The 27702-nt window shown below is 50.1% G+C and overlaps 1 protein-coding gene and 1 long non-coding RNA gene across 2 annotated transcripts; one reads left to right on the forward strand and one right to left on the reverse strand.

Moving 5' to 3' along the window:
• The first annotated feature begins 6 nt into the window (after window positions 1-6).
• Window positions 7-20726, forward strand: LOC142462745 (uncharacterized). Its single transcript, XR_012787277.1, has 3 exons — window positions 7-104; window positions 16142-16342; window positions 18446-20726. It is a non-coding gene; the product is annotated as an uncharacterized LOC142462745 (long non-coding RNA).
• SERPINE1 (serpin family E member 1) lies at window positions 18991-27451 on the reverse strand. Its single transcript, XM_075564925.1, has 9 exons — window positions 27274-27451; window positions 25894-26159; window positions 25016-25249; window positions 23966-24160; window positions 23199-23397; window positions 21858-21958; window positions 21650-21736; window positions 21139-21222; window positions 18991-20883 (listed from the first exon to the last, which is right to left on the reverse strand). Exons 2-9 carry the CDS (start codon window positions 26156-26158, stop codon window positions 20846-20848), a joined length of 1203 nt encoding a protein of 400 aa, XP_075421040.1. The 5' UTR covers window position 26159; window positions 27274-27451; the 3' UTR covers window positions 18991-20845.
• Between the last annotated feature and the right edge of the window lie 251 nt (window positions 27452-27702).

The raw sequence follows: 27702 nt of genomic DNA on the forward strand, positions 1-27702 counted from the left end.
CAGGCGCCAAAGCCGTGGGGCGCGCGGGCGCGGCTGGGGGCGGAGAAGCGGGAACCATGGCAACCAGGTCCTGGACTTCAGCTTTGAGTAGCTCTGTCGTCATGGTAACGTGGCTGACTTGTGGGTCGGTGGGTTGGTTGGTTGGAGGGCGGGAGAAGAAGATAATGAATGAGTCCTCGCGGTTTGGAACCTTGAAGGGGGGAAAGGCGGGAAAAGGCAAGAGACGGTCTGGGAAGGTCTTTGGAATTTGTTGAGGAAGCAGAAGAAATCATGGAAAGGACGTGGACAATTAAGAGGGGGCAAGGTGGGAGCTGGATGGAGATCGGGAGAGAAAGCTCAAAATAACCATCTGTTGAGAGATTTATCTCAAAATAAAACATCGCTGCTAGGTGTACGGAATGCAGGCGGTGATAAACAGGGAGGAAGAAAAAAAAAGCCAAGGCCGGTGTTAAGAGAGGATTTAGAACAAAGAGTGAAGAAAATCGAGAGGATGTAAGGCATCAATTCTTCCGAAGGACTAGTGCACCCCGGGAACCCCCACCTCCAGGACCCGACCACCACTGAGGCCACTCTGAACAGGGGGGGGGCGGCGGGGGATCCCAACGAGGTCCGGCATACAGTGGGGAGGATGTGCGACAAACATTTAAATTAACAGGACAAATAATGAGAATGACAGCTACCAGAAGGGTAGGGGGAAGGGGTTATATCGACATACAACACTTCCTCCCCCCGCCCCCGCCACCCCCACGCCCCCACCCCGCTCCCCAGGGAAATGAACAGAAAAGTGGGTGAAGGGAACAGCACACGATGTAAGATATGAAAATAATAATAATTTATAATTCATCAAGAGCTCATGAGGGAGGGAGGGAGGGAGGGAGGGAGGGAGGGAGGAAGGAAAATGAGGAGCTGACACCAAGGGCTCAGTGGAAACCTTAAGGATCACCACGGAGCACTGCCTGACTCTGCTTTGCACACATTACTGGGCCCGGCGATGAAGTTATGGCATGTGAGGTGGGGAGTCTGCAAGGGCAAGGAGGCAGGCCTTGGTGGAATGGGTGGGCACAAGGGCCACCATCATGGACTTGAACTTGGCAATGATTGTGAGGACCAGGCAGTAGCATGGGGCCGCCATGCGCTTGAGCCATCTGGATGGCAGCTGTCAGAGATGAGAGAAACTCTTGCACTTGGTCGCACTGAAAAAGTAATGGGTCTTTCTAGATCAACGTTGGCAACAAATGATACTTGTTTTTTTTGTAGCACTTGAAGTAATTGTTGGTATAACCTTTCATGTCACTACTTTGTGTTTTTCTTTTGTTTCTGGTACTTTCTTATGGGCCTATGTTCTAGTGATCAGGGGATGGGCCAAGCTTGCCTGTTAGGGAATCTTGTCTCTGACCCTTATTAGCTGTTTAGCCTCCGGTGAGTGTCTTAACCTGTCACCCTCCATCTCTCATTGTGAAATACCTGCCTTGTAAGGTTGTTCTTAGGGCTCAAAAACACAGACTCAAACTCAGTGCTGTCACGTTAATACTGACTCAAGGTAGAACTGCCCCTGTGAGTTTCCAAGACCGTAAGGAGTAGAAAGCCATTTCACCCTTGGAGCTGCTGGTGGTTTCAAACTGCCGACCTTGAGGATCACAGCCCAAATCATAACCACTACACCACGGAGGCTCATATTTAGCATATTGTGACTTTGACAATGGTAACTATTATCATTATTTCCCTGCCCCCGGTTATAGATTGAATTCTGTTCCCCTCCCCCATCGCCCAGGATATGTGTGCTAATCCTAACTTTATACCTCTAGTTATAGTCCTATTTGATCTTAGGGTTACGGTAAGAGAAGTTGGGGGGGAATGGGGAGCTAATAATCCTGGGTAAAAGAATGAAGAAAATATTTTAAAATTGATTGTGATTATGCTCACACAACCCCTTTAGTATATGTAAACCATTGAGTTATATGGAACGTAGATTATATGTCAATAAAACTTTAAAAAATAAATCCATTTCAGAATGGGTTTCTTTGTTATGTGAATGAGATAGTAATAGTGTCTTAAATCCCTCTTTCTCTCTCTCTTAAAACTTTCTGTTGTCACAAAAATTGGGTGAAGGTTTGCAGAGCAAATCAGGTTTCCATTTAACAGTTCGCACACATTTTGCTACGTGTCCCTGTTGCAATCCCCACCCGGTCACATCACTCCTCCCACTTCTTGGTGTTTCTGTTCTTTCTATTCTTCTCCCTTTCTAACCATCTGATCTTTGCCCTTGGATAAATGCTGCCCTTTGGATCTCAAATGGCCCGCCAATTATTCTGAGGAGTTTGTACCTCATTAGTGATATTACTCTGCTTATATTACTCTGCATACTGTCTCTTGTTTGGCTGAAAATTGAGCCAGGGGGCTGAGTTTGAAGAAGGACTAAGGGCCATGGCCTTGGGTGTTGTTCCAGGCGCAATCAGACCACTAAGCCTGGTCATTTTTATGGTAAATTAAAATCTTGAGTTATAAAAGAGATCAAACAAGCAAGAGAACAGGCAGAGCTAGAGGAAGGTAGCTCTCACTATGGTCACCAGGCAACCAAGGAACAAGGACCTCCCCTACAGAGCCAACAGAGAGAGAAAGCCTCCCCCTCGGCTGGCATCTTGACTTTGGGTTTCTAGGCACCTAAAGTGTGAAACAATAAACTGGTTTGTTAAAACCATTCTATCTGTGGGATTTCTGTAATAGCAGCACCAACTAAGATACACCAATTTCTTCCTTTGTTTTCCATGATGAGCCCTAGGGTCGATGTGAGTGAGAATCAGCTTGATGGCGGTGGATTTGGTTGGGTCTGGTTTCTTTTTTGTTCCCTTTGCTCCCACTGTCTCTGATATCTTAGACTTGCTAATGGCGGGGGTGCTGGCTGAACTCTCTTGGTGTGATTTGTTAGGTCAAATTAACATCAGTCAAGTGAATTGTGAAGTTAAAGGGGGTAAGCCGTCATTTAAGGAAAATGAAAAAGAACGAAAGTGCTAAGGACAGAAAAGAAACAGATCAGAAGAACGGCTCATGAGAGAGGGAAGAGGTTGCATATAAGGAACTGTGGTAGTTACATAATGGGGTGTCAACTCGATAAATTGAGTGTAGGGGTGGAGTCTAGCCTGTCTGTCAGTCAGGACACAGTCTGATGATGTCTCTTTGTGGGTGTGGCCTTCTCATAAGGAGGGTCCTGGGGACCTCCCTACTCCTCCACCCCCCGCCTTCATATTCCTGCTGTTAAGACGCTTAGAGAACTGCCAGAGCCACACTGAGACCTACCCAAGCTGTAGAGATGCATCTACCACTATGGGACCCACAAGACTTTGAACCCATGGCCTGTGATCTTGCTGCATTCGGCATCATTGTGCATGACTACGCGAGTCAGAAGAGGGATTTATGGACTAGTATCGGACGACTCATGGAGTAGTGTCAGACTTACAGACCTGGTCTGGGATGTTTTCTTGATATAAAGCTCTTTCCAAAATGTATATGAGCATCCTTGGATTTGCTTCTCTAGTCAACTGGGCCTAATACAGGCATTGAGGAGGTACGAGGTCATGATGTAAGGTGGGGAGCTGGACAGAAGCCTGAGAACATTGGGAAGCTCTAAGGATGTCAACGCCTACATTCCTTGGGAAGCTTTCCTAGAATTCCCCAATTTAATATGACAGGAAAGATAGTCTCGTGGGGGATTGTTAGAAAGACCTTGGTGTTGAACGTTTCCATGTTCAAACTTTCCACTCCTAGAACAATCAGGTTTGAAAAAACAAAACAAAAAAAACCAACAACCCTGCTTGATGTTTCTAACTTTGCTCAACAGTCGATTGAATAAGCCTGTTTGGGCCCAGGGTGAGTCACGGGTCTCATTTCACTGAGGACACAAGGGGGTGACACTTCAGTCTAAGCGTCCTCTTGCTCAGACAACATGTGGCGCTGTGTTGGCCCGTTAAAACACTCATCGTTGGGCTTTTGTTGCGCTGTGTTTGTGTTAAATGTCACAGCTGTGGCCCCACAGAAAGTCAGCGCTAGTGGTAGGAAAGCTAAAAGGGAAACTGTGAGGACCACCATAGAGTGAAAGAAAGAAGTTTGAATCAGAACTGGGAATTGGGAAATTTGCATCAGGTCGCTGCTGGTCTGATTTAGCAAGCTGATAAAACATGGCTAAGTCAATGTTATCGACATTTTGGAGAAAATAATGTGATTAAAGCGGCTAAGGTAGCGAAAGGTGTGAAATTGTTAACCATGAAACAAAGAACCCAGAGCAGCAAAGAGGTTGAAAAGTTACTGTTGATTTGGATAAATCAGAAACAACTCAATGGTGATAGTGTATCTGAGGCAGTGATATGTGAGAAGGCTCAAAGCCTTCTAGTAAACGTAATTTGTAAGTGTAATTTGAGAGGCTCAGAACCAATTATTTGGTTTTCCATTATTTCTTGTGTGTGTGTGTGTGTGTGTGTATAATAAAGAGCTTTATATGCAAGAGCAACTGAATATTGAGAAAACATTCCAGCCCAGTCCAGATCAAATTCTTAAGTCTGGTATTTGCCCATATGTCCAACACTAGTCTATAAATTCCTCTTCAGACTCACGAAACACATGCAATGATTATGGGAAAGATACGCTCAGCTCTCGAGTTTTTCTGTGTTTGAATGTGAAGTTGGGATGAGTTGAGTCTGACAACCGAGGTATCCCTGTAAAGGTTTTGCTCATGTAGACTCATAGGATCCACGTGGTTGAAACTAGAGGATGGAGTCTAGGTTTCTTTACTGCAAGCCAGTGATGAATGGGGAAGACCCAGAGCTTAGTGGCTTAATGCAGCTTGTGTTTACGGGCAGGTTCAAACGTGATGCAGGACACAGTGGGGCTTATTATGGTCGCCTGCACTAAGGAATAGCATGAAGACAGTTTTAGGAAAATGAACCTTTTTCAGTGACATGTGGGACAATTTGAAGGACAAATGAAAGGCTAAAAGACCACCTAAGAAGCAGTTTTGATCATACAAACATGGGCATGAAGTGGAAAAGGTAAATTTGCAGTGAGTCAGCCAGTAAGAGTTCACTCATGTCAGAGAATAAGGGAGAAGACTCAGCTATGAGCCTGGAGAATTGTGGCAGTTACATAATTCATGTCAACTTGAAGTGTAGGGGTGGAGTCCAGGCTGTCAATCAGGTCACAGCCTGATGGTGCCTCCAGGCCCCTGGGAACCCCACTCTCCTCTCTCTGCCTTCACCTTCCTGTTGGTGAGCCCCGCTGAGCCCTGCCAGAGTCCTGGAGATGCGTCCACCACCATTGGATCCACAAGACTGCACCCACCGACCTGTGATCTTCCTGCATTTTGCTTGAAGTTCCCCAGCATGTGGCTGTATGAGTCTAAAGAGGGACTTAAGAACTAGTATTGGACTTGAGGACTTGATCTGGACTGGGCTGGGATGTTTGCTTGATATCAGAGTACTTCTTGATGTAAACCCCTCTCTTACACATATATGAGTGTCTCTGGATCTGTTTCTCTAGTCAACCGGGCCTAACAGAAGGGTTATTAGTGGTGTCACTTTTATGGAAAAATATGGACGAGGTGATATTCTGTCTTACAGGTAGAGAGAGTGATCATAGGTCTGATGTCAATTTGGGTGGGCCAGTAGGTACCATAGTGTGGTCAGCTCCATGATGGAACCAGCCATCTGTGAAGCAGCCAAGCAGACGTGGAAAAGAGGAGGGTGGAATAGATGTTGTTGTTAGGCGCGCTCGAGTCCATGCAGACCCAGCACAATCCTCTGCACAACAAAATGAACCACTGCACAGCGTGTGCCATCCTCACACTTGTTCCTCTCCCTGAGCCCCTTGTTGCAGCCACTGTGTCCGTGCATCTCATTCAGGGCCTTCCTCTTTTCAGCTGCTCCTCCAGCCGGAAGAGCACCTCCTTACTCTGGTCACAATCTTGGTTCACCTGAGGGAGGTCTCACTCAGGGCGTGGCCTCCTCTTAGCATGAACCCACCGTGTGCAGAAGCTAGCTCACTTCTGCGCCTGCACCTTGTCGACCTCTGGTGACATCACCTGCTGAGCTCAGGAGCCATTGGCGAATGGCTTACCTTGGATTCGTTCAGCTTGGCATCCCTCAGCCTTTGGTCTTCTTGCTTCATCTTGCTGCTTCCTGTGCAGCTTCTGCAGTTACACGAGTCAGGAGAAGCAAGCTCCAGCTGACCTCTGACCCACAGACTTTAACCGGACTGGACGTACCCTCTGCTACACTGTGTGAGCCATTTTTTTAACGTTTTATTAGGGGCTCATACAACACTTATCACAATCCACACATACATCAACTGTGTAAGGCACATCTGTACACTCTTTGCCCTAATCATTTTCAAAGCATTTGCTCTCCACTTAAGCCCTAGGCATCAGGTCTTCTCTTTTTCCCCCTCCCTCCCCGCTCCCCCATCCCTCATGAGCCCTTGATAATTTATAAATTATTATTTTATATCTTTCCCTGTCCGACGTATCCCTTCACCCCCTTTTCTGTTGTTTGTCCCCCAGGGAAGAGGTCACATGCAGATCCTCGTCATCAGTTCCCTCTTGATAGAAACCACTCTCTCTAGGTCTACACATCCTGGTGTCCCCATTTGTGCTGTACTAGAGAACCAGTCTAACACAGATGGTGCCTGTGTTCTTCCCCTGTGACCACGCTGTCACCTCCCCCTGCCTTTTCCTCGTCTGGGTAGAAGGTGCTTCCTGTGGTGTGTAGAAAGTGGTCTAGAAGCCCTTCCACCTTTGTGACTCTGTGGTCTGTCTTTCCCTCTTCTGCGATGCTCCGCACCCATTTCTAGTCCACTCTTTAATTAGTTCATGGTTCTGGGACGACGCCATTTGCCATCATCTCTTTCCCGCTGTCTTTTTCCCCCTCTTTACTGAGCAATTGGTGTCTGTGGTAGTTACATAATCTGCTGTCGACTTGAGACTATTAAGAGTGAAGGGGTGGAATTTAGCCTGTCAATCAGGTCGCAGCTTGATGACCTCATTTGGAGGTGCAATGGAGATAAATAGCTCGCTGGAAGCCAGACCCACTCTCTCTGCTTTGTCTTCCTGCTGACAAGACACATGGAGCTCTGCTAATGGCAGGCAGAGCCCTGGAGCTGGAGGAGCCTTGTGGAGACCCCTACCAGCACTTAGATGCTTCCAGCACCACTGGATCCACAAGACTTTCCACCCACTGGCCTGTGTTCTTCCTGCATTCAGCATCATTGCAGGGTGGTGTAAAGTCTGAAGAAGACTTTATAGACTGGTATCAGACATATGGGCTAATATCAGACTATGGCCTTGATCTGGGCTAGGCTGGGATGTTTTCTTCATAATCAATTACTCTTGATATAAAGCTCTTTCTTATACGCATAGGAGGAGCTCCCTAGATTTGTTTATCCTGTCTACCCAGACTAACGCAGTATCCTATTATAATATTGTTCCTAATGGTCCTCGTATGGAATGTTTTCTGTGACTGAGATTTGTCATTCTTTTTCATCTCCCAAGTTCTAAACCTTCTTATAGAGCTTGAGAAGCTCCACTTTATAGGTCCCGAGAGAGAGAGACAATTTGAAATTTTCAGACTCGCTTTCACCATCTTCTCTACAACCACCCATCAAGTTGATGGTGACTCATTGTGATCCTAGAGGACAGAGTAAAACTGCCCCCATGCTTTTCCGAGACTGTCACTCTTCACGAGAGTAGAAAGCCCAGCCACGGAGACTATCAACTGAGCTCTGCCCGTGTGTCCATCTCCCAGACTTTGACCAAGGGAAAAAATGGAGTCGGGATAGGGTGGTGGGAGAGTGAGAGAGGGTAAAAGGATCAAGTTCCTATGGCAACAGTCAGGTGATGCCAACTGCGAGTCGTGAGTCTAGTGGGTGGGAGGGGACGCAGAGGCACTGGCGTGGTCTGGACGTTGGTCTTACGCTGAGACTTACCCCTGGTTCTCTGGCACCCATGGCAATGAGCCACGGACAGCCCATCTTCCTTTTCTGCTCCAGTCAGTCAAGTGGTTCCCTTGCTTGTAACTGAGAACTCTGACTGGTAGACTGCATTATCCTGTGATGTTGTCCTTTGATGTGTGAATAGGCTTTGTCTCTTTGACTGGACAGTAAGCTCCTTGTGGGTGGAGCTATATGCATCTTTTGTTTCTTTTCTAGCCCACAGCAAAGCTGGCTTGGTCACCTTCCATTAGGATTGCTGTATAAAAATCAAAACCACTGCTGCTGAGTTGACCTATATGGGTCACGGCGACCTATATAGGGTATCTGAGCATGTAAATCTCAGAGTGACAGCCTTATCTTTTCCCCCACTGAGTGGCTGGTGGCGTTGAAAGCTCTGAGCTTATGCTTAGCAGTCCAGTGTGTGTCCCACAGCGCCCTAGGCTCCTTATTTAGCTCAGTGATTGTGATCGTTAGGTTTATTGTGCCAACCTGGCCAATAGGAACGTGTGGAATTAATAAGGTCACTGTTTGATTGGAGGGCAAAAAGATAAATGGCTCTGTAAGGCCCGACCCCCCTCTCTTGCTCTCTGGTGATCGGACCAGCATGTGGCTGCTGTAGCTAGTTCTCTGCCTCAACTTGTGAGCAACACTACCTGTGGACCAAGCCAACCCAACCCGAGGATCCTGTCGCTAGAGCTTGAGGCTCCTTCGAGATCTGCTTTGCCACGCTGCTGGTGCGTACATCGCTTGAGCTTGAGGCTGGTGGATCCTGTTGCCTTACATTGCTTGAGTTTGATGTCCTATCAAGGCCTGCTGCACTAAGCCCCCTGCTACTGACTGTTGCTGACCCACCCCGCTGTTTGCTGCCTGTGGGCAGATTCTGCTTGCCTTGCCCGAGGGAGGGCTCTGCTGTCTGCTTCCTTGACCCTGGACCCAGAAGCCCACGTGAGTTGAAGGACTTCCAGTATAGTAACTGTCCACAAAGTGGGTTGAACTGAACCCTCTGTACTGCTGTGTGGACCAATTAGCTGTGATATTCCTTCTCACGGTAGAAACCTATCCATATATATAATCATAAGTGTCCTGGTTTTGTTTCTCTAGAGAACCCTGCCTAACACAGTGATCTAATGCTGCTGTAACAGAAACACCACAAGCCGGTGCCTTGAACAAACAGAACCCCCTTTTCACTGTTTAGGAGACTGGATGTTCAAATCCAGGCTGCTGGCTCTGGAAGAAGGCCCTTGTTCGCTTTTGATCTCACTCTCACTCCTGAGTGGTCTCCATGTGGCTTGACAAACCTTTCTCTCCACTGGGTTTGCTAGCTTGTGTTTGATCTCTTTTCCTTCTCAGAAGAAACTGACTCCAGACAATGTCTACAGCCATCCTGTCTCCTTTCACAGAGCAAAGACAATTCACTTCCACTTGGAGTTATAGCCTCAATTACAGAGGTTAAACTTGACCATACTTCCTTTGGGGAGACACACTCAATCTACAGCACAACTCTAGATACCCAAAGCTCACTTCTTTCTGAAAACAGGCTCAATTAGATTTCTGTGTTTAGTACTATATATTTAATACCTATTTTCCCTGACAGAAGACAAAGTGTCTCTTCTTTGTCGGTGTCTCTTCTTCCTAGCACCACACCAACAGGCTTGCGACACTTGTTGAAGAAATGCACACTGGGTCTCCATTTGGAAATTCCGTGGTCACCCCAAACTTCACTTGCCACTTTCCCCCCGAAACCATCCCATCTTTTCATTTTCCCATGGTGATCAATGTCACTGCCCTTTTCTGAGGTTCCCTCAACTGAGACAGGAAGATTTACCTAGCGGCAGGGCTTAGTCAAGGAGCAGAGATAGACACTTGGTTCACGAGAGTAGGTGAAGGTGTGTGGGCACCTGGGAGGGAATTGTGCTTGGTTCCATGTTAGAGTAAACCAGCCTCTAACATCATGGGGTTCGTAGGTGCAATTGTTCAGCGATGATATATAAAGATCATAGTAAAGTCATAGAAGATAGAAGAGAAGGTAAAATAAAGGAGTCAGACAATTTCATGGTTTCATTCTCAGCTCCTGGATGGCCACTATTTCAGCAGCCAGGTCCATGCAGAGCGTGGGAGGAGGAGAAAGGGTATATTTGCAATCGCAGCTTATATATACTTAGAGGGGCATGCAGGTTCCTCTGATTACAGGTAACCACATACGTAACAGGAAGGGACTGTACAATAGGCCCACTCATTACAGGAAGGGGATGAGCTAGGGGTGTATACCTAATAGGAAGGGGAGGGACTAGAGGTACACATGGGACAAGGTGGGCGGGCCCTAGACTCAAGATGGCAGCCTAACCTTGGTCATCCTTGAGTGGGCTTGACCTTGGCTCTAGGCTCTCTTTCAAGGAAACAATCCACTATCCTTATTAGAAGGGAGTGGGCCCTACTTAGAGTGGGACAGATTGCTCTAGATGGCTGATAACCCTCAGGGAGTTTAACCTCTAAGCAGCTCGCATCGACCTCCACATGTGTAGTCACTTAGCATGTGATGCAAGCAGCATACAAGGTTTGGCATATATTTGGGAGAGACAACCTGGGGAAAACCCCTTTTGCATTCCACAATCCCCCCTTTTGTTTTAAATTCGCAAGAGCTAGAGGGGCAACCTGGTTATTTTCTATACAATTTTGCCTGTCAAGGCAAAATTAATGACAATATTAATAGAGCCAAGCCAAAAACTCAAGCTATGGCAAACATTTTGAATCCAGGCTTGGAGGGTAAAACTCCCCTATGCCCATCTACGATTGGGGGAAGGTACGAGAGGGGGTGGATGCTGCAGCAGGAGAGATGGAGCAAATAGGACTGTCTGCTTCTACAGGGAGACAGAATCAACCATGTGCTCACTTTAAGACAACACAGCTATTAGGGGAGAATCTGTGGAAATGGTATTTAATGCAGGACAATGTATTTGGACTTCATCTCTAACTTACCAAAGTGGTGGCTTTCCTACTGTGGAAGGCTAGCTTTCCAGATTCCCTCTGTTATAAATTAGGCAATAGGTCCCAGTCGTATTTCCCTTCGTGGTAGTTTCCTACAGTTCCAGCCCATCGTGACCTTATGCCCCACAGAATGAAACAGGGCCCAGTCCTGCCCCATCCTCACACTGCTTCCTCTGTTTGAGCAACCTCGGTGTCACGCCATCTCCTTGGGGCCCTTCCTCTACCTCATTGCCCTGCTACACTACCAAACATGACGTCCTTCTCCAAGGACTGGTCGCCCCCGACAACATGTCCAAAGAATATGTGTCAATCCGGGTTGACTAGAGAAACAAATCCGTAGACACTTATATGTGTGTAAGAGAGAGTGTTACATAAAAGAGTGGTTGTATATTCAGAAAACATCCCAACCCAGTCCAGATCAAGTCAGTAAGTTCCATATTAACCCATAAATCTGATAGTAGCCCATGCCATTATCTTCAGACTCACACAACACATGCAATGATGCCAAATACAAGAATCTCACAGGTCTGTGGGTAGAAAGTCTTGGGGAACCAGTGGCAATGGAAGCATCTCAACACTGGCTGGTGCTGGTCTCCATGTGGCTCCTCCATCTCTCTGAGTGTCTCAACAACCAGAAAGGGAAGGCAGAGAGAGTGGGTCTGGCCTCCTGTGAGTGATTTATCTCTGTAGCACCTCCAAATGAGGTCATCAAGCTGCAACTTGATTGACAGGCTAAACCCCAACCCTTCAATCATAATACCGTCAAGTTGACAGGGGATTATGTAATTACCACAGTACGTAAGAGGACGTTTCATCCTCCTTGCCTCTAAGGAGAACTCTGGCCGTACTTCTTCCAAGGCAGATTTGTTTGTCCTTTTAGCAGTTCATGGAATTTTCAGTATTCTTCTCCAGCACCATAATTCAAATGCCTTCAGTTCTTCTTTAATCTTCCTTGCTCAGCGCCCGATTTTCACATGCGCATGAGGCAACTGAAAAGACCATAGCTTGGGTCAGGCTCAACCTTAGTCCTCAAAGTAACATCCTTGCTTTTCAAAATTCTAAAGAGGTCTTGGGCAGCAGATTTACCTAAGGCAGCAGTTCTCAACCTGTGGATCATGAATCCTTTGGGGGGTTGAACGACCCTTTCACAGGGGTCGCCTGATTCATAACAGTCACAAAATGACAGCGATGAAGTAGCAACGACACTAATTTTATGGTTAGGGAGGTCACTACAACATGAGGAACTGTATGAAAGGGTCGTGGCTTTAGGAAGGTCGAGAACCACTGACTAAGACAATTTGTCTTTTGATGTCTGCTGCTTCTATGAGCGTTGATGGCGGATAAAGTAAGACCAAATCCTTGACAGTGTCAACCTCTTCTCCATTTATGTAGCAATTTATAGAGTGTGTTTTCTCCATTGATGTCGTGCATTTGTAGGAATGAAAAAGGGTAACCATGGGAGGGGGAGCCGGTTACATTATTGGAGGGTGGAGGGAGCAACCTGAGGACTGGAGGGTTGCTTGACTGTGATTTTCCATTCATGAAGGCTCACAAAGGAACCCTCTGGAATCCTTTCTGGAATGCCCTGCCTCTCCACAGCCCCAGATTCATCTTACTCACCCTTCAAGTTTTCAGTGACGCAGTCTCTGATAAGTCTTTCCCCTCTGGTCGAAATGGTAGCATCACTTCTACAGTGAAAAATAATTATGTCTACGTAACAACAACAACAGCAAAAAATAGACTCCCCTTTCATCCTGTCTCTCTCGCCCCTTGTGTCATTCTTTGTTTGTCATTGAGTCATTTTTGCAGTGATTGATTCTCAGATCATCACCCACACGCTCGTCTTTTTCATGCATCACAGCCCATACAGTTGGGCTAAAAGTAAAGCTTGTTGAAGTGAATAGAATTCAATTTTGGATTTTGGAAGAAATCTACATGGTTTTGCTTCAGAGCTTTCTATGGGAGCCAAAGCGCCACCTGGTGGCTAGGTGATAGAAGACCGTGCTCAGGAGGCAAAATCGCAGGTGACCGGTCCGTGGGTGCAGCACCATGGCTCCCAGCGGCATCTGAGCCCCTCTCTATGTTCAGGGAGACCCTTTGTGTTAGTCTGGGTGGACTAGATAAACAAATCCACAGACACGCATATATTTATAAGAAAGAGCTTTCTATACAAGAGCAATTGAATATTGAGAAACCAGCCCAGCCCAGTCCAGGTCAAATCCATAAATCTGATATTAGTCCATATGCAGCACATGCAATGATGCTGACTGCAGGAATAAAGATCACAGGCCAGTGGGTGAAAAGTCTTGTGGATCCAGTGGTCATGGAAGCATCTCAGTGCTGGCGTCGGTCTCCCACGTGGCTCCTCCAGCTCCAGGGCTCTGGCTCCATCAGCGTAGCTCCATGAGGCTCGTCGTCAGTAATAATCTCGCAGGGAGTGAGTGTGTATAGCCTCCAGGGAACTACTTATATCTGCTTGCAACTCTCAAATGAGGTCATCAAGCCGGGTTGACAGGCTAGGCTCCACCCCTACGCAAGTTGACATCAGATTACGTAGCCACCACACCCGTGGCCACCCCTCAAAGAGGCAGTGTGCACTGTAGTCCCGTGAAGCACTGCCCGAGGAGCCCAACTGCCTCTTGGCTCGTTAAGTAATAATAGCATTGGCAGCATGTCACTCAGCCTCTCCGTGCCTCTGTTTCCCCATCCCTACGATTCCCAAAACAAAAACCAGAAAAAGCTCACTGCCATGGAATTCATGCTGACTCACAGCAACCCCCTGTGGGTTCCTGAGACACAGCTGTTTATGGCCAGCAGAAAGCCCAGTCTTTCTCCTAAGGAGCTGCTGGTGGTTTTGAACTGCTGACCATGCAGATCACAGCCCGATGTGCCAGGGTTATTCATGCAATGAAACGTGTCTGGAGAACCACCTAAGAATGGCTGGGAAAACAGATGGTCCCTATGACAAGTTTCATTCTGATGCCTAAAATATCTCTATTTTCCTAGAATATTTTTACCATTGAAGGGTTTACAAAATTCATCTGTCTGCCTGCTCACGGGATGATAAGTCATTCCACGGTGAAAGATTTACAAGACATCTCTAGCGATGATGACTGCGGGCACATCTTGGTAGTAGTTTTCCCTTAAAAAAAAAAAGGTTTATTTTTAGATCAGATTTAGATTTACTGAAAAATCATGCAGAGAGCACAGCCTCCACATGCCCCTTCCCGTCCCTCTCCCAGGATCCCCTAGCAACTTGAATTCCCATGACACCCACCTTATAGTTAGTGAACAAGTATTGATACATTTTTATTATCTGAAATCCAGAGATAGCCTGTGCATGTGCACACACGTGTGCATGTGTGTATGCGTGTGTGTGTGTGTGTGTGTGTGATTCTTTGGGTCGCCAAGTTGTGCGGGTTTAGAGAAATGTATTTTGTCATGGGTCCCCTTTTTGAATTTATTCTCAAAAACATGATCAGAATTTGCTACCATTATCTCAGAGGAAAGAGTACAGGGACAATTCTTTTAGTTCGAGATCTAAAATCTGTCACTCTTCAAGGAAGTGGTTTCCTTGGGAAGCATCTCAACTTGAGAAAAGGTAGGCTTCTAACCTGGCAACATGAATACTTTTGACCGTACCAATCGAAAATGTTTGTATTACCCAGAATCCTATCATTTAGCGTTCGGAAGCTTCTTAGAAGGCACTTCCCTGGAAGGGGAGTAAAAATGAGGAGCTGATACCAAGGGCTCAAGTAGAAAGAAAATGTTTTGAGAGTGATGATGGCAACAAATGTACAAATGTTCTCTAGACAGTGGATGGACGGATGGATGGATTGTGATAAGAGCTGTACGAGCCCCCAACCAAATGATTTTTTAGAAAAGGAGTAGACGCTTCCTCCTACTGGTGGGAGTTATTCTATGAGTGCCTGAGCACCCAGGCCCTGGGAGAAATGCACAAAGGTGTCCACATCAGTATGTACCATTGACAGCAGCAGCAACAGAAGCCATGAACTAGCCGTGAGCCAGCCATCAGTGGAGATTAGGGAACTGTGTCAGCTATCTCTGCCTACAGCTGGTAAGAATTCGGGAAGGAGATCTGGGATGTATCATGAGATGAAGAAAGCAGCACAATATATCATATGACCGAGTTCGTGTGAAAGGAAAGCGAGTTTCATACATGCTTATCACATTTGCGGATGCTCAACACAGGTCCACAAAGCCACGCACGAAACTGGAGGTCGGAGTGGCTGTTGAGTTTTCACCTTGGACTGTTTGGAAGGTTGACGTGTCTTACTATGAGCACCTGTTGTTTGTCCTAATAATAACAATCGTAAAGTCAATCATCTGGCTGTATACCTTGTCCATGGAAGTCTGTGCACCCCAAGTTCATCCTGGTTGCTGTTGATTACTTCTGGTGACAGAGGGCTCACTCCCAGACATGGTTTGGATCAAGGACCCCTATAAGCTAATTAGTCCCTGTTTCAGAAATGACCTGGAGTCCTGTAGAAATTGAATGCTGCGGGCAGAACCTATTCATCTGACTTGTAGGGTTCTAGAGTGGGATAGTATGTAGTTAATTCTGCCCCCCCCCTAATTTCTTTGCTTTTGTTTTTGGCTTGTTTTTTTTTTTTAATTTAATGCACTTAAAAACAAACCACCACCACCAACCCATCTTGTTCGGACATCGTCTAGACATCGCACGATTCAGCACTTCAGTCGGCTGGTACATAGCTTTGATGAGGAATGCTGGGTCATTTTTCTTTCTTTTTTTTTTTTTAAATTTTTTTTGCCGGGTCATTTTTCAGTCAAAGCTTTTGTTTCTGAACGGAAGAACAAACTAGCTGAGGGCTCTATGTCTTCTCCTTTTTTGTCACTATGGCTTCTGCAAAGTGGACTGGAGGAGGGGGAATAAAAGACATTTTAGGAAGCCTTTCCCCCCCCTTGTTCTTTAAGACAAACAGACATATTATGACTTGGGAGTTCATACAGATATCCAGTCATTCCACAGTTCAATCACAGCAAGCAGTATTGTACAATTGCTACCACCATCAGATTCCAAACATTCTTTTTCTTTCTGGACTCCTTGACACTGTATCTCTTTTACCTCCCCCATCCCCCTTCTCAATCTTCCCCTCCCTCCCCCCCCCCACCCATACCCTGATTTTACTTGCTGTCCCTATAGGTTCATCAATCCTGAGTTGTATATATCGGAAAACAGAGCAGCATACAATGCAACGTCAAGAGTGATCAGCAATGACATCACCCCTCTGAGGGACGCCCTAATACGAACGAACAAAAACAAAAATACAGAAAACGTTGAAACCCAGATCAGGTCCAGCGTGCATCAGAGGAAGAATCAACTGATGAAGTTTCAACGGTTCAGGTCAGATTTATGTTAGGGAGCCGTTGGAAGGAGGATGTCAAGTGTATCTATAACAAAGGATTCTTCTTTACAAGTAACTTGAGATGTAGGTAGGCGGTAGAGTGGGCAAGAGGCACACAGAACTGAAGGGCCTGCATGAATGCGAGCATCGTTACAAAGGAGGAACAAGAAAAGCCAATAGTGATCGAGTTAAACGCTGATGATGTTGGCCACATTCATGGGATTTTGTGGGACTGGGGAATCAGGGAGCTGGCCTTCAGAGGTGGGAGGGAATGACATGAACAGAACGCAATACAAAGGCAGCTATAGCCTTGAGCAGGCCCATCTGACTGGGCGGAGCTATTTGAGGACTCTCTTTCTTTCTTGAGGAAAATGCTCAGCGGGAGACCAGGCTCCACCTCAACAGGTCTCGGTGGGCCTTGCTGTAGAGAACTCGTGGTCAGTCTCCGGAATTAGAGCCAGGAGGAGAAACTTTGACTCTGCCACGGCCATCAGGATGTTTATAACAATAGTTGAGAGTTCTCCTGTTAAACATTGAACTCACTCAGTCCTAATGTGATGGGTGGATGTGCAGTCAGGGGAGACCAGACCCTGGAGAAGGACACCCTGTTTGGTCAAGTGGAGGGGCAGTAACAAACAGGAAGGCCTCAAGGAGGTGCATGGGCACAGTGGCTGCAACCACGGCCTCAAGCAGGGGCACCATGGTGAGGCGGGCACTGGACAGGGCAGTGTTTCCTTCTGCTGTGCGCAGGGTCGCTACGGGTGGGAACCAGTTGTGAGGCACCTAACAGCAGCAACGTGCTGGCTGGAATGGCTTCTCTTCAGTGCGCCATGACGTTAGCTGGCTCTGAGGATTTCCCAGGACACATCCAGCCCACGGGCCAGATGTTCCCCACTCCCACCCTAGAGTTAGGGTTAGGGATTAGGGGTTAGAGTTAGGGATTAGGGTTAGGGTTAAGATTAGGGTTAGGATTAGGGTTTGGGATAGGTTTAGGGTTAGGGTTCAGGAAGGGCTGTTGCAGTTGCTGGGTTAGGGTTGGGGTTAGGGGTTTGGGATAGGGTTAGGGGTTAGGGTTAGGGGTTCAGGTTAGGGTTCAGGAAGGGTTACTGTTGTTGTTGGGTGCTCTCGAGTCAATCCTGACTCAGCGTGACGCGATGCCCAGCAGAACCCCACCTCCACCCAGTCTGTATGCCGCTTATCATCATTCCTATGTTTGAGCCCATTCCTGCAGCTGCTGTGTCCAGCCCGCTCCTTGACGGTGGTCTTCCGCTAGGTTTGGCTGCCCCTCCACTCTAACAACCAAGCACTGCTGTTCTGGGGACTGGCCTCTCCTGACAGGGTGTCTGAAGTCCATGAGAGGAAGTGTGACCATGCTTGCTTCTAGCCCTCCTTCCTCCCAGGCAGATGTGTATCCTCTCTGGCCGCCCATGGCTCTTCAGTGTTCTTTGCACACCGTAGACTTCACTGTCCTGCAGTCTGCCTTAGCCATTGTCCGTCTTTCACATGCACATGAAAGATTGACAACAACAACAACATGGTTTGACCCAGGCATGCCCGATCCCTTAATGTGGCATCTTTGCTTTGTAAACAAATGCTTTTCGAGAGATCTTTTGCAGTCCATTTGCGCGATGCAACAGTTCCTTGGACTTCTTGACACCTGCTTCCACAGGCACAGCTGGTGGATGCAAGCGACACAGACATCCTTGACAACATCAGTTCTTTCCTCCGTGTGTCATGATGTCGCTTATTGGTCCGGCTGTAAGGATGTTAATTTTTTAAAATGTGTGTTGAGGTGTAATCCTTAATAAAGGCTGTAGGTTTTCATGTTGGCTTTTCTTGCTTTGGCTTTCATCCAGGACACAGGATCTATGTCATTCAGACAGACGTCACATCGCACGTGGTCCAAGAACACTCAGATGTTAGAGCTTGCTCCCTAAATATCATACCCCAGGATACCACACTTGCCTGGGGCCCCACAGCCATGGAAGCACACCGACATCTCGAGTGGCCGGCCCCTGGAGCATTCGACAGAGCTCCCTTGAGCTGTGAGCTCTTCCAAACAACCCTTTGAGCACAGTTGTTTTTTTTCTTTCTTTCTTCAGGTTCTGAACAACCGTGGGAATGTCAACATGGGCAATCAGCTCCACCAAGGGGCACTGCCCAAAGGTGGCCAATGCGGCTTTGAGTCACTCATGCAGCAGTTCCCAGTGCAGAGCCCTCGCCACCAGGTTATCGCTAAACAGGACCAGGCGTCCAGGCTGGAAACCCCCAAAGACTGGCTGATGCCTAAGGATATGGTTTTTGATCTTTGTCCTGAATCACTTCCCTCACTTCTCAGGTTATTTGCTGAGAGGTTGGGCTAGCGTTGGCTTTAAGATTAGGGTTGGGTGTTTGAGTTGGGTGCGAGTGAAGATTAACGTGGAGGTTTCAGATTTGAGATGAGATTTAGAGATGGTCAGCGACTCCACACGCCTGGGCCCGTGGGTCTGTGTTTCCTGGAGAGTCTTTCCCCAGGAGAGATCTAGGCCCCAGCAGGAACGTGTTTTCTTGGGGTGTGTGAAACACAGGAAAACCAAGACAGGGAACAGTTTTAAAATGCTCTCTGTATTTATTGATTCCTTTTTTTTTTTTTTTGCCTTTTTAAACATTTGTTTCTGTATCAAAATTAAACAAGCATATCACTAAACATAAGTTCAATCACGTTGGACACCCCACCCCGGGGGTGTGGGGGTGGCTGTGTGTGGCTGTCACTCTCCAGTGTATAATGGGGGGAAAAACCCAACAGTAAAACAACACAAAGCCCACTGAACATGTCGCTCTGGGATCAGACTTCTCAGGGTGCGCGGGCTTTTCACGTGGTAGTGCAATTCTTCGGCAGATGCATACATCTCGTGGCCCTGTCCTCCAGCTCACCGGCTTTCAAAAAAGATGGTCTAACAGGGGTAGTTGACCCCAAGCTCGCTCTCTCGTTAGCTCGCTCTCTCTCTCTCTCTCTCTCTCTCTCTCTCTCCTCACAGGTCCATTCCTCACACACAGCGGCCGGAAATGGCACATTGCAGTGAGTCACCAATGCGACTGTGAGTCACCCTGTAATTGGGGAAAGTTCTGTCCTGGTAGGTCGTGCAGCCCGTTGCTCTTCTGTTCCTGAATCAATTGGAAAATTTCGGAACCGCGCTGTTCTCACTCGAGCCTCGCTCACCTTTCCTCCCCCTTGGGTCATTTTCAAGTGGGCGGAAGTTGCACCCTCTTTGAACAGGAACCTGGCTGGACCCACTGGCAAGGTGGGGGGGAAGGAGGAGCAGAGGGGCTTCGGGCGGCCACAAGGTGGCAGTGTGGGCCCCGCCATCACACCTGGCTCCCGGAGGGCATGGCGGCCAAGCCTCCTCAGTGGGGTGTGTGTGGAGGATACAGGGTGCGGGTGGCCAGTGCCGTGGGCGCCCCTGGAGAGGGGACGTCCACAAGCAGCATCTGTCTGACCTTCGCAGTCTCCCTCTCCAGCTGACAACTTCGCCACAAACACTTGTTTCCGTAAAGATAGGCCTCTGGGCTTGGGACTCAGTGATAACCGTTTCAGGCTTCTCAGGCCACAGAGAGACACGTCATAGGAGTGAGTTTAAATAGTACATTCGTCTTCACAGAGCTCTCTCTCCCTAACAGCGGGAGGTGATGAATACTCGGGCACAAAAGCAGGCGCCCCGTCCCCCCCACCAGAGTCGGGGGACAAAGAGGCGGGGCATACAGCTAACCTTTCCTGTGGTCCAGTTTTGCCAAAGGAGGTTTGTGGGAAGCAGCAAGCTGCTTTGATGTGTAAACAAGTCACCTACACTCTACAATCGCCTGCCCAGCACTCTTCCCCCCCTCCCCCACCCCCCTGGGGGCGGAGACAGCCAGGCCGGGGATCAGGACACGGAGTGGGCCGGCTCTGCGGCCCTCCCGCGCCGCCTCCGAGGCCAGGTTGGACCTTGAGATGAAAGGGTGTTTCTCCCGTTGGCCTTCCCTGGCCTCGTGCCAGCCTCCTCGGCAGGGGCAGGCGGGAGGCAACGTGACTGGAACACAAATCGTTTCTCCGAGCTCCTAAAAGCTCCTCTAGGCCTGTGGTTCCCTCCTGCCAATGGCCCAGCGGGAAGCAGGTCTGAAATGCTGCACAGGGCAGGAAGATGAACAGGAGAAGCTGCGCGTGGGGGCCGGGGAGTGCCAAGAGTCTGTGTGTGGGAGACGGCCAAGGAGTAGGCGTCAGAGTTCTTGCCCACCGTCTCCGCAAGGAGTTCGGTCCTGTGTCCCTCTTCCCACGCTTGGATTAGACGACCCTGGTGGGGCTGAGGTCTAGAAGGCTGATTGGAAAGATTCATAGCAAACATTTAAATTAGAAAAAATAAAATAAAACGTCTTCTCTCTCTCCCAGAAAGAGTACTTAAAACAAGACTCCTTCTTTTTCCCAGATTTCCTTCTTTCCGGCTATGTTTCCAGTTCTGTCCCAGGTGGGAGCTTCTGTCCCTAGGGGGTCAGGGTTCCATCACTTGACCCATGAAGAGGACTGTTCCTGAGGAGGGAAAGGTGACAGTCAAGGGCACTGCAAGGCTCCCAGCCAGACCCCAGGAGGGCAGTGAGGTGTCCAGGACCAGTGCTGGCTAAGGGGGGGGGGGCTGGGGTCCCACCCCATCGTACAGCACTCTGTCTACAAGCGTAGGTCCCTCGGGTGGGGGTGGGAGACACCCATCTGTCTGGGGTGGTGCTTGAGACAAGGAGGATTGGATGGAGGGAGGGCTCCTGGGAGCCTTGTAGGGGGTCAACTCACTTGTGGGATTGTGCCGCACCACAAAGAGGAAGGGTCTGTCCATGATGATCTCCATGGGGACCATCCGGCCGGAGGCCACAACGGCTGCAAGAAAAGACATGCCGTCTGAGACCAGAAGACCAGTGACCCTGAGTCCTGGATGGATCAACCAGGCTCAGGAAGGCCTCCGGATGTGGATTCCCCCCCTCCCCATGCCCACTGTAGAGTGTGTTAGATACTCTGTCTGGCCATCTGACCACAAACAGAAATTCCTCCGAGAATCTTTTTTTAGACTCCTGGATGAAGCGCTTCCTTAGGTTTACTGTACAAATGCACAAGGCTTCTCTTCATTCAGGGGACCCCAGACACCACCAGGAAAAGGAAAGGGGTCCCAGAGAAGGGGCCCTGTTTTCTAGGCTAAGCACCAGCAGTGGGAGGAGAAAGGCCAGGGGCTGGGCCTCCTGCTGCCTTGTCTTGGCTCCTGGAGGCTGGTTATCCCCAAGGGGCAGGGCCTCCCCCGGGCCAGGCTCACCTGTGGATGACGATGCCACGGTGCCACTCTCATTCACCTCAATCTTCACCTTCTGCAGGGCCTGCGACACGTGGAGTTGCTCCTCATCTGGGGCAGACAGACCCGAGGCCAGGTGAGTTCTCAGAGAGAAGCACCTTTTTTTTCTCAGGGGTACCACCCGCCCCCTGTCCACCACCGGGAGCAGGATGGACCCAGGAGATCTCCTCACCTGAGAGGCTGGTGAAATCGGCCCGGTCTGGTCTGAACATGTCTGTCATCCCTAAGTTCTCCAGGGGCTTCCTGAGATCCAGCTCAGTCTCCAGGGAGAATCTGGGGAGGGGAAGGGGCACAGGGAGCAGCTCAAGCTCTGGGCCCCCTCTTGCTGGCAGCCCTGGGCCCTCCTAGCCAGCCTGGTGCTCTGGCAGATGGGCACTGTGGTAGAAGGAGGGGTGGGACTGCTCTGTTCACAAGATCTCCTGTCACTGGAAGTTTCTCATCTCAGTGAGCCTTCCTTCCTCCATCCCTGCACATACTCTCACACACACACACACACACACACACACACACACACACACACACACACACACTGCCGATGACTAATTACGTTCCTCAAACAAGCAGTCATTCCAGCATCATTTTATTCGGTCTGGCTGTGCATGGGGGGTGGGGTGGGGGGGAGGAAGCAAGGACAATTCTCCTGGGAGACAAGTCCCCCAAAAATCTGGTCTGCAGATTGTGTCTCTGCTGAGAGCTAGTTCTGAAGAGCTCTCAGGCAGGGTGGTTTGGAGCACTCTTCCCTTCCCACCAGGGGTGACTAATGACCTCTCTTTTGATGAGAGAGGGAGAGAGAGAGAGAGAACCTAACCCACTAATAGCCCCTCTCTCGCTAAGCCCAGTGGAATTACGTGCATTTGGAAATGCGAGGCACTGCGTATGAGGGAGAGGTTTCCCGATCTCAGCTTTCTCCACCCCTTAGGTGCCGGCAAGCAGGAGGCGCAGCAGCTGCCGGAAGATTGCTAAGACTGGTCTGTGTCTCCAGGAACACCAGTTAGAAGCTGCCCTTTGGGCTGTTTACCGTCCAGAAGTAATTGTTATTGTTCCCAGTGTTTGGATATTGGCTTGAGGCAATGGGTGTGTGGGGGTGGAGGGGGAGGATGGGTGGTGATGATGCAGAACGTGAAGGGTGCCCCCAAACCACTTTAGACCAACTCAGTCTCTCCCAACCTTCATTTGTTCTGGCATTTCTTTCGGGTTTTACTGGGTAAGCCAGTGTGGTCAATGCCGGATGGGGAGGGGTGGGGCTAGGTGTCTGAAAAAGCCCCTACCCTCCCCACCCCCAACTCCCAGCCCTGCAGCTGAAGCAGGAGGAGTCTTAATCAAATGCAGGTGACTCGATTTCCCCTTCCCCTCCTTCCCGCACTGATGCCTGCCCTGCAGATGTCAGGGTTCTGGGAATCCCACAAGGGACAGGGCGGGCAGGGTGCGTGTGTGGGATGTAGGGCTGAGTAGTGCTTTCAGGAGCTGAGAGAGAGGAGGCGAGAGGAAATGAAAGGCACGGCCAGTGGCTTACTTGGGCAGAACCAGCAGGCGAAGCACCCGGGTCATATTTCCCTTCCACTGGGAGATGAGCTGAGCGTCCAGGATGTTGGTGAGGGCCGAGAGAGGGACCTCTTTTTCGTAGGGCACCGCAAGGAACATGCTCATTGTGTCTCCGTGGTAGGGCAGTTCCAGGATGTCATAGTAATGGCCATCAGGGGTGGTAAACTCAGCTGTGAAGACACACGAGAGCCATGTCCGCGCCGATCTTTCTCGAAGCCAAGGTCTCCACCCTGCCTGTGAGGCTCTGTACCCCCACCGCGGCCCTTCAATGCGCTTGGGCCCACGTCCCTTCTCTGCTGGCCGTCCACCAGAGCTTCTTCTTGGCCTTCTGTACCCTTGTCTTCCTCCACTCCCCACCTCAAATGTTCCCCAATCTGCATGGGCTTCACCTCAGCGTCTGCTCGGCCTCCCCCTCCCTCCCAGGAAGCCTTCTTGGCCCCAGAAGCCCTTTAGGAGGAGACAGGAGTCAAGTCTGGATTTCAGCTTTAGCCTGCCTGAGACAGATCAGCCTTCTGCTCAGATTATCCCCATGTCTCCCACTTGAGAAGTCTCTGCCCCAGTGGGGGCATGTACTAGAGCTTCTTCTTCCTCAGGGGGGCGGGTTGTGGTGGGGGGAGCTGCCCTGCAGTTTTCTTCTCTCGGAGGGAAACATTTGGGATACGTCTCAACTATGAGGTGCAATCGTTATAGGCGTTGAGGTGATGGGGGCGGAGGGGGTGGGGTTGGTCGTGCACTTACTGTAGTTGAACTTGTTGGTCTGGGCCATCATGGTCACAGAGACAGTACTGCCGTCGGACTTGTGGAAGAGGCGGTGGTGGGTCTGTGAGGCCGGGAAGGGCATCTTCCATTGGCCATTAAAGTAGAGGGCATTCAGCAGTACCAGGCGCGTCAGCTGGTCCACGGCCCCTTTGCCAAGTAAGTCACTGATCATGCCTGTGGGAAAGCCAGGCAACCAGGAGGGTGGTTGAGGTGTGCCTTCAAAGAGACCCTGACTCCTTAAGAAGACCCTCCGCACTCACTGCCCTTGAGTCGATTCCAATTCGATGCGATACAGAACACAGACCTATATGCTAGGGAGGCCATATAATAGAGTAGACCTATGTGGTAGAGCAGACCTGACCTATAGGATTTCCTACGTTGTGATGGGAACAGAACACTGAGTCATGGTGTGGGTTCGAACCACCGACCTTTGGGTTGGCAGCCAAGCACTTCCCCATTGTGCTACTCAGACTCCTTGATCAGGATGCTAGACGATTTTCATGCTCTTAGATGGCTCCCCTTCAGCTTAAGGCCTCAAATAGATGCATGCTGAAGGGGTCCAGTTAGAGGGGCAGCCTCCTGGGAGTTAACATGAGCCAGTCCAGTTGCTGGAGCTGAGTCTTAAAGGGCATGGCAAAGGACATCTTTCTTCCATGGAGTGGCTGGTCGATTTGAACTGCCGACCTTGAAGTCAGCAGCTCAAAGTACCACCTACTATGCGTGTCCCCCCTTTCCCCCCAGCGAGGCTCATCTCCCTTCTTTCAAAACCTTCTCCCTACTTGGCCCGCTGAGCTGCAGTCTTGCTTGTTGTGGGTGCTGCCGTTCTTACTAAACCCCGCATCCCTGGGTAAGGGTGCTTTTGGAGTGGGTGCTCATGAGAAGGCCTGATTCACAGACATGCGTGCCTTTATGCTCTGGCTCTGAAAGTGCTCGGCTTTCACCAGACAGAGAAGAGAGGGCTGAAAGAGAGAGCGTTAGGGTACTTGGGTTTGTCTCCAAATCCCGTTTCTTCGCGGGCCCTTGGCTCACCTCTTGTGTGCTTCTTCACATAGTCGTTGATGATGGCCCTTGCTCTCTCCGCCTCCGTGAAGTTCACCTGCTTGATCGTGCTTCGGAACAGCCGGAAGAAGCGGGGCATGAAGCCCTGGAGGAGCGGCAGGTCCCTCTGGACGAAGATGGCATTGGTGGTGCTGATCTCGTCCTTGTTCCAGGGCCCCATGAGCTCCTTGTATAGCTTGCGCAGGGCAGCGGCCGTGCCCTTGTCTGTGCCGAGGCAGGAGAATCCAACACATTAGACTCCCGTGGAGCAGCGGGCTGACTACCCCCAGAGAGGTCTCGACGCTGCCCAGATGATGGGGCTCTCCTGCTCCCAAAGGGCCCTTGGAGGGGAATTTCCTTCCACACCTTGCTCTCCTTTCTGCATCTGCCCCGCTTCCTCAAGTCCCCGCCTCTAGTCCTGCCTTTGGGTGAGACCCATTTCATGTCTTCTTTAACTGATGGGCCTTGAACTCATTCTCCTAACAATGCTAGACGACATCATGCTCTTTGCCCAAACCCACCGCCACCCCATCGACTCTGGCTCGTGGTGACCCTGATAGGCCAGCGTAGGGCTGCCCCAGGGGTTTCTGGGACTGCAACTCACTGCAGGCGTAGACAGCCTGCTCCTTCTGCCATCTACCCTCCCAGCAGTTCTATACGGAGGATACTTTGGTTTTCGCCGTTTTGTAGAAGCGACGGCTGAGGGTTAGAGGGTATTTTCGCACCAAACCCTGGTCAGGGGCCAAGGGGTGCAGAGCGTGGTTGGAAGAGAGGACGACGGCAGCTGCTACGTCTCGGCAGTGCCTGGCTTCTGGCGCGTGGGGCCTCTCCCCTGGGGAGTCTGCGCTGCTTCCGGCACCGTCTCTTACCCTCAATCTTGAACTGCATGGCTGCTTGGAGCTGCCGTCGCGTGTCTCCTCCTGTGGCCAGCTGCAGCATGGCCAGGACCGAGGTCACCCCATAGGGTGAGAACACCACGTTTTGGTCCTTGGAGGCTTCCACGACCTGCTGAAACACCTTCACGCCGAAGTCTGTGGCCAGGTGGGCTGCCTGGGACTCAGGCAAGGCGGACCCTGCGCCAAAGGCCAGGGCCAGGGTCAGGGTGAGGCAGGCAACGACTGTAGACATCTTCATCCTAGAGCAAGCAGAAAAGGCCCCAGTGAGCAAACCATTCTAGAAGCCTGGAAGGTGGGAGGGGGTGGCCTCTGGCCTGCTGCTGGCAGGGGGCAGTGAGGTGGAGGGCCAGATTCATGACGCTAGCATGGTCAGTTCAGAATCTGAGCTTGCCCACTCTGTCTCCAGCTGGTTTCTGTCACTGGTCAGGCCCTAGACCAGCGGTTCTCCACCTGCCTCCTGCCGCGACCCTTTAAGACAGTTCCTCGTGTGGTGGTGACACCCAACCAGAACATTTTTTTCATTGCCACTTCATCGCGGTTATTTTGCTACTGTGATGAATCGGGCAACCCCTGGGAAAGGGTCATTCGACCACCCCCCCCAAGAGGTCGAGACCCACAAGTTGAGAGTCGCTGTCATAGTTTCAAGCCCATAGACCACTTTTCTTTCTTGACCTGTGAGAATCTTGGAACACTCTGCCACCTCCGCCTGCTCACCTCAACCCGCTATCTGTCTGTCTGTCTGCCTGCCTGCCTGCCTGCCCACCAATCTATCTATCTACCCCTTCCCTTCAGGGGGCTGAGAGGATAAATAATAAAAACATTTTCCATTTGCATGATGCTTCTGGGCCTCATAATACCTTTGCAGCCATTCCCTTCTGGGATTTGACGGTTACAACCAGTTGTTTTCATTGTGGGCCGCTGTCTCCGCGCATGGCCACCCCAGCATCCCAGCAGTACACACGCTCCACCAACCAACGGGGTGGTGGTGAAGAGGCGCAAAGAATCAGACCAGGGTCTCCCACCTGGAAGGTGACCCCTACCCCCCAACCACCAAGGCCTCCTTCAAGCTAACAGGTGGGAAAACCAAACCTCTTTCCTGAGGTGGGAAAGGCAGGAGTGTTGGACACAGAGAGTCTAATGGAAGGAGTTGGTGGTGGGACACTCCCATGGGATCACCCCCAAGACGGGGCTCGCTCAAGGCTACAGGTCTTTGTGGGAGGGGGACCTCTGAGCAAACGGAGAGAAAGTGGGGGAAATATTGGGCCAAAGAAATGGGCGGGATGGGGGTTTGAGCAGCTCTCAATCTGCTGAAGTCCCAGCTAGCAGATGGAGGACGTCAGAGGCTTCTCTTACCTGAAGTTCTCAAAGTCTGGGGACGCCTGCTGGCTGGAGGAGGTGCGAGCGGCTCCTGTGTTGGCAGCGCTGTAAGCAGCGGGAGCTGTGGGGCTGCGGCGGCTGCGGAGGCTGCGGGTTCGGGGCGGGGCTCCCTGTACAGCCTCTGGCTCCTGGTCCTGCTGCAGGGCTGGCGGCAGGCGCGCCTCCCTTTATACCAGATGTGGGCAGGAAGTAGACGCACACTCATGGTCGGGCCCCACCCACCTTCTGACTCTGGAAGCACGTGTCTGCACGGACGCCAGGTCCTCTCCACAGCGCCCTCTCCAGTCCAGGGCCTGCTGCGGCATGTCTGTCTGTCTGCCTGTATGTGTACGTGTGTACACGTGAGGGGGGGGGTGGAGCAAACCCGGCTTGTCCTGCCCCAAAGGGACTCCCTAGATCTTGCCT

Source organism: Tenrec ecaudatus, chromosome 12, assembly GCF_050624435.1.
Source record: "Tenrec ecaudatus isolate mTenEca1 chromosome 12, mTenEca1.hap1, whole genome shotgun sequence".
Classification (NCBI taxonomy): Eukaryota; Metazoa; Chordata; class Mammalia; order Afrosoricida; family Tenrecidae; genus Tenrec; species Tenrec ecaudatus.